The sequence below is a fragment of the Scyliorhinus canicula genome, chromosome 5 (genome assembly GCF_902713615.1).
Source record: "Scyliorhinus canicula chromosome 5, sScyCan1.1, whole genome shotgun sequence".
NCBI lineage: Eukaryota > Metazoa > Chordata > Chondrichthyes > Carcharhiniformes > Scyliorhinidae > Scyliorhinus > Scyliorhinus canicula.
In genome coordinates, this window is record NC_052150.1 from 74,375,067 (window position 1) to 74,388,090 (window position 13,024).

The following is a 13,024-nucleotide window of genomic DNA, read 5'->3' on the forward strand; positions in this document are numbered from 1 at the left end:
GAGCCAGCCGGGACTTTCAAACGAGCGCGAGAGGGAGAGCCAGACAGGACTTTCAAATGAGCGTGAGAGGGAAAGCTAGCCGGGACTTTCAAACGAGCGTGAGAGGGAGAGTCAGCCGGGACTTTCAAACGAGCGCGAGAGGGAGAGTCAGCCGGGACTTTCAAACGAGCGCGAGAGGTGAGTCAGCCGGGACTTTCAAACGAGCGCGAGAGGGAGAGCCAGCCGGGACTTTCAAACGAGCGTGAGAGGGAGAGCCAGCCGGGACGTTCAAACGAGCGCGAGAGGGAGAGCCAGCCGGGACTTTCAAAAGAGCGCGAGAGGGAGAGCCAACCGGGACTTTAAAAAGAGAGCGAGAGGTGAGCCAGCCGGGACTTTCAAACGAACGCGAGAGGGAGAGTCAGCCGGGACTTTCAAACGAGCACGAGAGGGAGAGCCAACCGGGACTTTAAAAAGAGCGCGAGAGGGAGAGCCAGCCGGGACTTTCAAACGAACGCGAGAGGGAGAGTCAGCCGGGACTTTCAAACGAACGCGAGAGGGAGAGCCAGCCGGGACTTTCAAACGAGCGTGAGAGGGAGAGCCAGCCGGGACGTTCAAACGAGCGCGAGAGGGAGAGTCAGCCGGGACTTTCAAACGAGCGCGAGAGGTGAGCCAGCCGGGACGTTCAAACAAGCGCGAGAGGGAGAGCCAGGCGGGACGTTCAAACGAGCGCGAGAGGGAGAGCCAGCCGAGACGTTCAAACGAGCGTGAGAGGGAGAGCCAGCCGGGACGTTCAAACGAGCGCGAGAGGGAGAGTCAGCCGGGACTTTCAAACGAGCGCGAGAGGTGAGCCAGCCGGGACGTTCAAACGAGCGCGAGAGGGAGAGCAAGGCAGGACGTTCAAACGAGCGCGAAAGGGAGAGCCAGGCGGGACGTTCAAACGAGCGTGAGAGGGAGAGTCAGCCGGGACTTTCAAATGAGCGCGAGAGGGAGAGCCAGCCTGGACGTTCAAACGAGCGCGAGAGGGAGAGCCAGCCGGGACTTTCAAACGAGCGCGAGAGGGAGAGCCAGCCGGGACTTTCAAACGAGCGCGAGAGGGAGAGCCAGCCGGGAATTTCAATCGAGCGCGAGAGGGAGAGCCAGCCGGGACTTTCAAACGAGCGCGAGAGGGAGAGCCAGCCGGGACTTTCAAACGAGCGCGAGAGGGAGAGCCAGCCGGGACTTTAAAAAGAGCGCGAGAGGGAGAGCCAGCCGGGACTTTCAAACGAGCGCGAGAGGGAGAGCCAGCCGGGACTTTCAAACGAGCGCGAGAGGGAGAGCCAGCCGGGACTTTCAAACGAGCGTGAGAGGGAGAGCCAGCCGGGACGTTCAAACTAGCGCGAGAGGGAGAGTCAGCCGGGACTTTCAAACGAGCGCGGGAGGTGAGCCAGCCGGGACGTTCAAACGAGCGCGAGAGGGAGAGCCAGGCGGGACGTTCAAACGAGCGCGAAAGGGAGAGCCAGGCGGGACGTTCAAACGAGCGTGAGAGGGAGAGTCAGCCGGGACTTTCAAACGAGAGCGAGAGGGAGAGCCAGCCGGGACGTTCAAACGAGCGCGAGAGGGAGAGGCAGCCGGGACGTTCAAACGAGCATGAGAGGGAGAGCCATCCGGGACGTTCAAACGAGCACGAGAGGGAGAGCCAACCGGGACGTTCAAACGAGCGCGAGAGGGAGAGCCAGCCGGGACTTTAAAAAGAGCGCGAGAGGTGAGCCAGCCGGGACGTTAAAACGAGCGCGAGAGGGTGAGCCAGCCGGGACTTTCAAACGAGCGCGAGAGGGAGAGCCAGCCGGGACTTTCAAACGAGCGCGAGAGGTGAGCCAGCCGGGACTTTCAAACGAGCGCGAGAGGGAGAGCCAGCCGGGACTTTCAAACGAGCGTGAGAGGGAGAGCCAGCCAGGACTTTCAAACGAGCGTAAGAGGGAGAGCCAGCCGGGACGTTCAAACGAGCGCGAGAGGGAGAGCCAGGCGGTACGTTCAAACGAGCGCGAGAAGGAGAGCCAGGCGGGACGTTCAAACGAGCGCGAGGGGGAGAGTCAGCCGGGACTTTCAAACGAGCGCGAGAGGGAGAGCCAGCCGGGACTTTCAAAAGAGCGCGAGAGGGAGAGCCAGCCGGGACTTTCAAACGAACGCGAGAGGGAGAGTCAGCCGGGACTTTCAAACGAGCACGAGAGGGAGAGCCAACCGGGACTTTAAAAAGAGCGCGAGAGGGAGAGCCAGCCGGGACTTTCAAACGAACGCGAGAGGGAGAGTCTGCCGGGACTTTCAAACGAACGCGAGAGGGAGAGTCAGCCGGGACTTTCAAACGAGCGCGAGAGGGAGAGCCAGCCGGGACGTTCAAACGAGCACGAGAGGGAGAGCCAGCCGGGACGTTCAAACGAGCACGAGAGGGAGAGCCAGCTGGGACTTCAAAAAGAGCGCGAGAGGTGAGCCAGCCGGGACGTTCAAACGAGCGCGAGAGGGAGAGCCAGCCAGGACTTTCAAACGAGCGCGAGAGGGAGAGCCAGCCGGGACTTTCAAACGAGCGCGAGAGGGAGAGTCAGCCGGGACTTTCAAACGAGCGCGAGAGGTGAGCCAGCCGGGACTTTCAAACGAGCGCGAGAGGGAGAGCCAGCCGGGACTTTCAAAAGAGCGCGAGAGGGAGAGCGAGCCGGGACTTTCAAACGAACGCGAGAGGGAGAGTCAGCCGGGACTTTCAAACGAACGCGAGAGGGAGAGTCAGCCGGGACTTTCAAACGAGCGCGAGAGGTGAGCCAGCCGGGACGTTCAAACGAGCGCGAGAGGGTGAGCCAGCCGGGACTTTCAAACGAGCGCGAGAGGGAGAGCCAGCCGGGACGTTCAAACGAGCACGAGAGGGAGAGCCAGCCGGGACGTTCAAACGAGCACGAGAGGGAGAGCCAGCTGGGACTTCAAAAAGAGCGCGAGAGGTGAGCCAGCCGGGACGTTCAAACGAGCGCGAGAGGGAGAGCCAGCCGGGACTTTCAAACGAGCGCGAGAGGGAGAGCCAGCCGGGACATTCAAACGAGCGTGAGAGGGAGAGCCAGCCGGGACTTTCAAACGAGCGTGAGAGGGAGAGCCAGCCGGGACGTTCAAACGAGCGCGAGAGGGAGAGTCAGCCGGGACTTTCAAACGAGCGCGAGAGGTGAGCCAGCCGGGACTTTCAAACGAGCGCGAGAGGGAGAGCCAGCCGGGACTTTCAAAAGAGCGCGAGAGGGAGAGCCAGCCGGGACTTTCAAACGAACGCGAGAGGGTGAGCCAGCCGGGACTTTCAAACGAACGCGAGAGGGAGAGTCAGCCGGGACTTTCAAACGAGCGCGAGAGGTGAGCCAGCCGGGACGTTCAAACGAGCGCGAGAGGGTGAGCCAGCCGGGACTTTCAAACGAGCGCGAGAGGGAGAGCCAGCCGGGACTTTAAAAAGAGCGCGAGAGGGTGAGCCAGCCGGGACTTTCAAACGAGCGCGAGAGGGAGAGTCAGCCGGGACTTTCAAAAGAGCGCGAGAGGGAGAGCCAGCCGGGACTTTCAAACGAGCGCGAGAGGGAGAGCCAGCTGGGACTTTCAAACGAGCGTGAGAGGGAGAGCCAGCCGGGACGTTCAAACGAGCGCGAGAGGGAGAGTCAGCCGGGACGTTCAAACGAGCGCGAGAGGGAGAGTCAGCCGGGACTTTCAAACGAGCGCGAGAGGTGAGCCAGCCGGGACGTTCTAACGAGCGCGAGAGGTGAGCCAGCCGGGACTTTCAAACGAGCGCGAGAGGGAGAGTCAGCCGGGACGTTCAAACGAGCGCGAAAGGGAGAGCCAGGCGGGACGTTCAAACGAGCGTGAGAGGGAGTGTCAGCCGGGACTTTCAAACGAGCGCGAGAGGGAGAGCCAGCCGGGACGTTCAAACGAGCGCGAGAGGGAGAGCCAGCCGGGACGTTCAAACGAGCACGAGAGGGAGAGCCAGCCGGGACTTTAAAAAGAGCGCGAGAGGTGAGCCAGCCGGGACGTTCAAACGAGCGCGAGAGGGTGAGCCAGCCGGGACTTTCAAACGAGCGCGAGAGGGAGAGCCAGCCGGGACTTTCAAACGAGCGCGAGAGGTGAGCCAGCCGGGACTTTCAAACGAGCGCGAGAGGGAGAGCCAGCCGGGACTTTCAAACGAGCGTGAGAGGGAGAGCCAGCCGGGACTTTCAAATGAGCGTGAGAGGGAGAGCCAGCCGGGACGTTCAAACGAGCGCGAGAGGGAGAGCCAGGCGGTACGTTCAAACGAGCGCGGGAAGGAGAGCCAGGCGGGACGTTCAAACGAGCGCGAGGGGGAGAGTCAGCCGGGACTTTCAAACGAGCGCGAGAGGGAGAGCCAGCCGGGACTTTCAAACGAGCGCGAGAGGGAGAGCCAGCCGGGACTTTCAAACGAGCGCGAGAGGGAGAGCCAGCCGGGACTTTGAAAAGAGCGCGAGAGGGAGAGCCAGCCGGGACTTTCAAAAGAGCGCGAGAGGTGAGCCAGCCGGGACTTTAAAAAGAGCGCGAGAGGTGAGCCAGCCGGGACTTTCAAACGAGCGCGTGAGGGAGAGCCAGCCGGGACTTTCAAACAAGCGTGAGAGGGAGAGCCAGCCGGGACATTCAAACGAGCGCGAGAGGGAGAGTCAGCCGGGACTTTCAAACGAGCGCGAGAGGTGAGCCAGCCGGTCCCGTTCCTGTTTTTTTTTAATATAAGGCGGGAACCGGAGGTACGACCCACGGACGTCTGGGAAGGTTTTTTCCCCCCCTAGCCAATAAATTCTGGTGGAGAGGAAACCCGAGACACTACAAGTATAGTGTCTCCCACCCGCCCTCCTCCTCTAACCTAATAATAAGACCCATTGTTGTGAGCAGGTAAGTGCTATATTATATTATTATTTTTTATTTATTTTATATTTGTTAACCAGAACTTGGTTTGAACTTAGAGGGATGGCAGGGAAGGCAGTGCAATGTTCCTCCTGCAGGATGTTTGAGGTGAGGGATGCCGTTAGTCTCCCTGCTGATTTTACCTGCAGGAAGTGCAGCCGTCTCCAGCTCCTCCAAGACCGAGGTAGGGAACTGGAGCTGGGGTTGGATGAACTTCGGATCATTCGGGAGGCAGAGGGGGTCATAGATAGGAGCTTCAAGGAAGTAGTTACACCAAAGACTGGAGATAGATGGGTAACTGTAAGAGGGACTGGGAAGAAGCAGTCAGTGCAGGGACCCCCTGCGGTCGTTCCCCTGAGTAACAAGTATACCGTTTTGGATACTTGTGGGGTTACGGGCCTCTGGCATGGAGTCTGTCCCTGTTGCTCAGAAGGGAAGGGGGGAAAGGAGCAGAGCATTAGTAATTGGGGACTCAATAGTCACGGGCACAGATAGGAGATTTTGTGGGAGCGAGAGAGACTCACGTTTGGTATGTTGCCTCCCAGGTGCAAGGGTACGTGATGTCTCGGATCGTGTTTTCCGGGTCCTTAAGGGGGAGGGGGAGCAGCCCCAAGTCGTAGTCCACATTGGCACTAACGACATAGGTAGAAAAGGGGACAAGGATGTCAGGCAGGCCTTTAGGGAGCTAAGATGGAAGCTCAGAGCGAGAACAAACAGAGTTGTTATCTCTGGGTTGTTGCCCGTGCCACGTGATAGTGAGATGAGGAATAGGGAGAGAGAGCAATTAAACACGTGGCTACAGGGATGGTGCAGGCTATTAGAATAGATGGCATTGAGGTGCGTAGGGAAGAAGTGTTGGCAATTCTGGACAAGGTGAAAATAGTTAAGTCCCCAGGGCCTGATGGGATTTATCCTAGGATTCTCTGGGAAGCCAGGGAAGAGATTGCTGAGCCTTTGGCTTTGATTTTTATGTCATCATTGGCTACAGGAATAGTGCCAGAGGACTGGAGGATAGCAAATGTGGTCCCTTTGTTCAAGAAGGGGAGTAGAGATAACCCCAGTAACTATAGGCCGGTGAGCCTCACGTCTGTTGTGGGTAAAGTCTTGGAGAGGATTATAAGAGATACGATTAATAATCATCTAGTTAGGAATAATATGATTAGGGATAGTCAGCATGGTTTTGTGGAGGGTAGGTCATGCCTCACAAACCTTATCGAGTTCTTTGAGAAGGTGACTGAACAGGTAGACGAGGGTAGAGCAGTTGATGTGGTGTATATGGATTTCAGTAAAGCGTTTGATAAGGTTCCCCACGGTCGGCTATTGCAGAAAATACGCAGGCTGGGGATTGAGGGTGATTTAGAGATGTGGATCAGAAATTGGCTAGTTGAAAGAAGACAGAGGGTGGTGTTGATGGGAAATGTTCAGAATGGAGTTCAGTTACGAGTGGCGCACCACAAGGATCTGTTCTGGGGCCGTTGCTATTTGTCATTTTTATAAATGACCTAGAGGAGGGGGCAGAAGGTTGGGTGAGTAAATTTGCAGACGACACTAAAGTCGGTGGAGTTGTAGACAGTGCGGAAGGATGTTGCAGGTTACAGAGGGACATAGATAAGCTGCAGAGCTGGGCTGAGAGGTGGCAAATGGAGTTTAATGTAGAGAAGTGTGAGGTGATTCACTTTGGAAAGAATAACAGGAATGCGGAATATTTGGCTAATGGTAAAATTCTTGGTAGTGTGGATGAGCAGAGGGATCTCGGTGTCCATGTACATAGATCCCTGAAAGTTGCCATCTAGGTTGATAGGGTTGTGAAGAAGGCCTATGGTGTGTTGGCCTTTATTGGTAGAGGGATTGAGTTCCGGAGCCATGAGGTCATGTTGCAGCTGTACAAAACTCTGGTACGGCCGCATTTGGAGTATTGCGTACAGTTCTGGTCATCTCATTATAGGAAGGACGTGGAAGCTTTGGAACGGGTGCAGAGGAGATTTACCAGGATGTTGCCTGGTATGGAGGGAAAATCTTATGAGGAAAGGCTGATGGACTTGAGGTTGTTTTCATTAGAGAGAAGAAGGTTAAGAGGTGACTTAATAGAGGCATACAAAATGATCAGAGGGTTAGATAGGGTGGACAGTGAGAGCCTTCTCCCGTGGATGGAGGTAGCTAGCACGAGGGGACATAGCCTTAAATTGGGAGGTAATAGATATAGGACAGAGGTCAGAGGTAGGTTTATTACGCAAAGAGTGGTGAGGCCGTGGAATGCCCTACCTGCAACAGTAGTGAACTCGCCAACATTGAGGGCATTTAAAAGTTTATTGGATAAGCACATGGATGATAATGGCATAGTGTAGGTTAGATGGCCTTTAGTTTTTGACTTCCCATGTCGATGCAACATCGTGGGCCGAAGGGCCTGTACTGCGCTGTATCATTCTATGTTCTATGTTCTATCACGGATGCCAGTCTTCACCCAGTTTGACTCACTCCATGTGGAATCAAGAAAGGTTTGAGTGCACAGGATTCAACAAAGGCTATGGCTCCAACAGTAATGCTGAAGACTTGTTCTGCAGAACTAGCTATGCCTGTATCCAAGCCATTCCAGTACAGCTGCAACATTGTAAGGGACAGAATGGTGACACAGTGGGTAGCACTGTTGCCTCACAGTGCCAGGGATCTGAGTTCAATTCCGCCCTTGGAGTTTGTACATTCTCTCTGTGTCTGCATGGGTTTCCTCTGGGTACTCCAGTTTCCTCCCACTGTCTAAAGATGCGCAAGTTAGGTGGGGTCATGGGGTTACGGGGATAGGGTGGGGGAGGGGACCTAGTTGGGTGGTCTCTCACAGGGTCGGTGGAGACTCAATGGGCTGAATGGCCTCCTTATGCACTGTAGGAATTCTATAATTCTATATTGCATCTGCCCAACAATATGGAAAGTTTCCCAGATATGTCCTGTCAATACAAAGCAGCTTGTGAGGAGAGCAGCACGGTCGCACAGTGGGTAGCACTGTTGCTTCAGCATGCCAGGATCCCAGGTTTGATTCCCGGCTTGGGTCACTGTCTGTGTGGAGTCTGCACATTCTCCGTGTCTTCATGGGTTTCCTCCAGATGCTATTTCAGCCTACTTGTGACAATAATAAAGATTATTATTATTAGATTGAGGGTAAGGGGAAAGGGTAAAAAAAATCAGAGACAATTCAATTAATGATCTCAATCTCTGAATAAGTAGTTCATGAACTTCAGATTTAGCTGTGACTCTGGATGTGCAGGGAACATCAGTATGTCCCCTGATAATGGAGAAAATATAGAGGCATAGGGTCAAAGTGGAATGGTTAAACAGATAGATAGTCAATCACAGGCAATGGGAGGGCGAAAGCCTAACAATTGCTTTTTTAGAAAATGTAATTGGAAGTGATTTAAAGAAATCTTTTTCAGGTGTTGCGAAGATGTGGGTTTTAACAGATACAAGAAATTGGTGAAAGGTGGCCTTGTTAGTGATAGAGATCATGGGAGCAGGAATGCCATGGGAGATGGCAAGCACAAAACATGACTGTGCAACATGATATCAGTGTCAGGAGAGTATAACTGGAGGACAGGTTTAGGGATCAAAGGCCAGTGAATTCAGAGGAAGGAGAGTAAAGTGAGATGAGAAGAAGATTGAAACCACAGAGAATGAAGAGTTAGTGTTGAATCATAAAGTGAAGATTAATTCTCTTGATTGATCCAATGCAATCTGTATTCCAAAATTCTACTAACTGTTGAGTCATAAAATACAATAAATTAAAAGGTAAATCATTGTTAACTTTAATGTTATCAAAGGTTCTGAAAAGCCATGGTTAATTACAAAGTTCCATTGTGGAAATAAGAAGAATTTAGACCAAAGAATGTGTGTCTCCTCCCTGAGAAGATGTTCTCCCGATAATCCATATTTTTTTCAGGAGCTATCTCATCCAGGTGCCTATGTACGTCTGTTTTATTGAATCCATAAGGGAATTTTAATTTTGAAACCTGAAGTTTCGGATCATCACAAATCAGCAGGTCAGCCTTCCCCACTTGTGGCTGCTGCATTGATTCAAACAGTTCTTCATTTCCTGAAGCATAAGATATACAATTGGCCCTTGTATCGCCAGATGCAAAGTTGACTTCTTTATGACATTTTGCATTTTCTTCATCGTTTTCAACCCTTGACCGAGCTGGCCTACTCAGAGCCATGTGCTTCTCATTTGATGTAAAACCGAACAACTTACTCTGTGGTAAATCTATATAACTAATCCCATCTTGCACTGACTTTGGTCTCTTCCAAAGTGACTGAGCATGCTCAAGGTCTGGTATTCTGCAAGCTGGGTCTACACTAAGAACTGGAGTTGCCCAACAATCCATCATCCTTTCTGCCTGATGTTGGTAAAATGCACAGGGTTTGTCATAATCCTTCATTTGTTGAACCTTATATCTTAACAGATGCATGTCATAATCAGGGCAGGAAATGCTTGCTGACATGGCGGTGTGGCAGCGCCTATTTTGCCAACTTTTGAGATTTTCTTTATCTTTACACGTAACTGTCTCAATGCTTGGTTTGGGATCAGTTTCACATATGGGCAACTGTGACTTGGCATGAAATGAATCGTGCGCTGGTGCACTTGGGGACGTAGGGGGGGCAATAGGATATTGATAGTCAATGTCATCGTCTGTGCAAACCTTCTTGCAGCTCACCTTTTCCTTCAAGGGCCGTAAGGGTGGATTAGGCATAAAGGCTGGATGAGACTGTTCTTTCTGTTGGAAAATGTACAACAGAGTTAGACAGCAAAACTTAATACCCAATGCTGAGGCAATAAGAAACCAGTTCCTCCCATTCACACCTATCAATTTAACTGGGCTTCCAGTGCACTTCAAATGGACTGAACGTTAGGGTTTTATACATGTGGACAGCAAACTTAGCATCCATCCAAAATTAGGTGATGCTTGTTAAATCAATCAAATATTTAACAAAGTGCATGTGAAGAAATCCAATATTGATGAATTTAGTTAATGATATCAATGAGGAACAAGTAAACCAGAGAAAGTAGAAAAGCACAATTAGATCTCTGTGTTGTTCCTTGTGTCTTAAAAAAGCTCGTAGTCTTAAAGTTGAAGTAGATGCTTTATTGTAAGTTTGTTCTCTCTTCAGTGCTTAACCTACAGTTACCTCGATGCTGCTTGTGTGTGTCTTGCTACCATTTCCCCCTTCTGTGAAGTGTGGTCTGACTTCCTGTTTGTATTTATATCTCTCCCGTGCTCCCTCTAGTGCTTGCTCAGTTGTATTGCATCTACACAGATATACAATCACCACATCCCTCCCTTTTTCTTTACATATTTTCTGTACATTGTTAAAGAAAATTGTACAAAACAGTTAGATTACTTACGATATGTGTATCTATACAAGTGATGGTGCTATTGCATATTTTACAAAGCCAATTTATATTTATGAGACCAATCTTAATAAAAACATTTATGAGTCCAAACTTGATGAATTTGTTCATTGAGTTTTTTCTTTTTCGTTGTTGACGTGGTGATATTTCTATTGCAACTCCATTGTGAATGTTGTCGTTATTCTTGTTATTTTAAGTAACCAATACATCATCCCGAGGTGTTTGTATGGTCGAACCATTGATGTTGACTGACATGGACTTTTTTCTGTGCTTGTGGTATCGATTTAGTGTGTCATGTGCCTTGAAAGCTGGTGTACTTGCTTGTTCTGGAGCAGATGTGAGTTTGTGAGATTCCTTGTCATCCCATGGCATGTTCGTAGTCTTGTCATTGTTTTGCTGTGTGCTGTGGCATTGTCCTTCATGTGCAGAGTTGTACCATTTTGTACAAGTTGTTGTTTCATTGTTGTTGTTCCTGTCTTTGTTGTTTTCGTTGTCATTCTTGTTGCTGTTTTTGTCGTTTCTGTCTTTGTTGTTTTCATTGTCGTTCTTGTTGTTTTTGTCGTTTCTGTCTTGGTTCTTGTCGTGCTTGTTGTTGTCTTTGTTATACTTCTTGTTGTTTTTGTTGTTCTTCTTGTAGTTTTTGTTGTTGTTGTTCTTGTTTCTGCAGTGCTTCTTGCGATTTTTGTTGTTCTTATTGCGCTTTATGTTGCTTTTGTTCTTGCTGTTGTTGTTCTTGTTTCTGCTCTGCTTCTTGTGGTTTGTTTTTCTTGTTGTGCTCAATGTGTCCCGTGTGGATAATTTGAATCATTGTCACAGTTATTGGTGAGAGTGTCCTTTGTGGAATCTGTTACATTGAACGTTTCACCTAGAGAATGGTGAGAGTGATCTGATGTTGCATTGATGACATCAGTCATTTGTGGGGGATTTGATTCCTCTTCTTTGCTTCCTTTGTACTCCTGTTCTGGAGTCAATTGTGGTGGATTTAATTCCTCTTCTTTGCTTTCTTGGTGCTCCTCTTCTGGAGTCAAATTCTTCACGATTTCATTTTCTTGTTGGTCTTGGTGCTCCTCTTCTGGAGTCAAAATCTTCACAATTTCTATTGACGTGGTCTCTCTGGACTCTTGGTGCTCCTCTTCTGCAGTCGAAATCTTGATGATTTCTATTGACGTGGTCTCTCTGGACTCTTGGTGCTCCTCTTCTGGAGTCAAAATCTTCACGATTTCTATTGATGTGGTCTCTTTGGACTCTTGGGTGGCCCTACTCTGTGCTTCTGTACAGACAAGCTGAGATCTGTCAGTCTCGCTGTGATCCTGTACCTCCTGTATGTCGAGTGTGATCACATTGTCACTGTTTTCGCATGCAGTGGGTAGATTTACATTGTCTTCTTCTTGATTATGTGAGCTTGGTAGACTTTCATAGTCTGCTTGTGGTTGATCAGATACGGTGGGTTGACCTTCATGGTCTTGTTCATGCATGGTGCTCGCTAAGGAGTGTTTGCTTGCTTCCATTTTGGAGTCTTTCAACGAGCTGTCTGTGGAGGCTCGCGTCACTCCCTTTGTGGAGTCTTTCATCACTCTCTCTGTGGAGCCTGTCATCGCTCTCTCTGTGGAGTCTTTCTGTGCTCTCTGTATGGCGTCATCTTCGTCTTGGGTACTGCTGTCATCCAATGTATCGACGATCTGCCATGGCACCATGGTGTTGGATTCAGCTATCATGAGTAGAGTCGTGTTGAGCTTTGCGACCGTGTTGCTGCTGCTGTGATCAGCATATCCGAATAACTCAGCCATGTCCGAGTAGTATTGTTCGAAAAACAAATCATCTTTTTTTGTTTTGGATTTGGTATCGTTTTCTTCATCTTTTTTTGTTTTGGAATTGTTTTTGTTCTCTTCACTTTGGGTGGTGCAGACTGCTCGTTCCAGGGTGTTTTGAGAGTCATTTTCATCCGCTGGTGTAAGTTCAGGCGTTTTTCTGTCTTTTGAGTAAGAAAATTGGGTTTTACAGCTTTAAGTTTCTTGTTTTTAATTTTCGGGCATTTCCCTTTTAAGTGGGCGTGGTCCGGGTCCTCAGACGTCATGACGCTCGTGACGTCATGCGTAGGAACTGATTGCGCATGCGCAAATCGGTCTTCCTTTACTGTGCGGTTTTGTGTCCACTGCGCATGCGCGGCTTGCGCATGCGCAGAACCATCTTCGAATGGTGCACTCATTCCTTTCAACTGGGCATGCGCGACTTGTGCATGCGCATAACGATCTGCGACCAAAACTTTTTAAAACTGCGCATGAGCGGCTTGCACATGCGCAGAACGCAAAACGGCTGATTTTAACTGCGCATGCGTGGCTTCTGTCTCCTGCGCATGCGCAGACGCAGATTTTCGTCCTTTGTTCCCCAGAGACTTTGAAATGCGCTCAGACTCCATTTTACAGTGGATTTCAGCATTTAAAAAAAAAAAGTGCAAGTTACCCTTTCCATTCTATCTGGACTGCATTTCAGCGTTTTGTCTTTGTGAAAAGTTCAAGTTACTTTTTCCTTTCGATCTGGACTGTTCACTCGCGATTTCTAGACTGAACCCTTTCTGTTCTGATAGTGATTGTTTGAGTTTTACATCACTCAGTCCCTGTGCAGTTTGGTCTTTGAGCATGCAGTACTGTTCAAATTTCATACAGTGCTCTTCAAATTTTTTTAGTATTATTTCTAATTTGCTGCTGTCTTCATCTTTCGAGTAATTAAAGCAATTATATGTTTCTCTGGCTTCATGTCCTGCGA

General features: G+C 50.2%; 1 protein-coding gene across 1 annotated transcript in view; it reads right to left on the reverse strand.

Annotated features, from left to right (window-relative positions):
• Window positions 1-8,696: 8,696 nt before the first annotated feature.
• LOC119965615 (uncharacterized protein C7orf31) overlaps window positions 8,697-13,024 on the reverse strand; it is a 99,014-nt gene continuing 94,686 nt past the window's right edge. Inside the window, exon 9 of the mRNA XM_038796399.1 lies at window positions 8,697-9,626. Within this exon, the coding sequence (XP_038652327.1) occupies window positions 8,697-9,626 (930 nt within the window). The remainder of the gene's footprint in view (window positions 9,627-13,024) is intronic.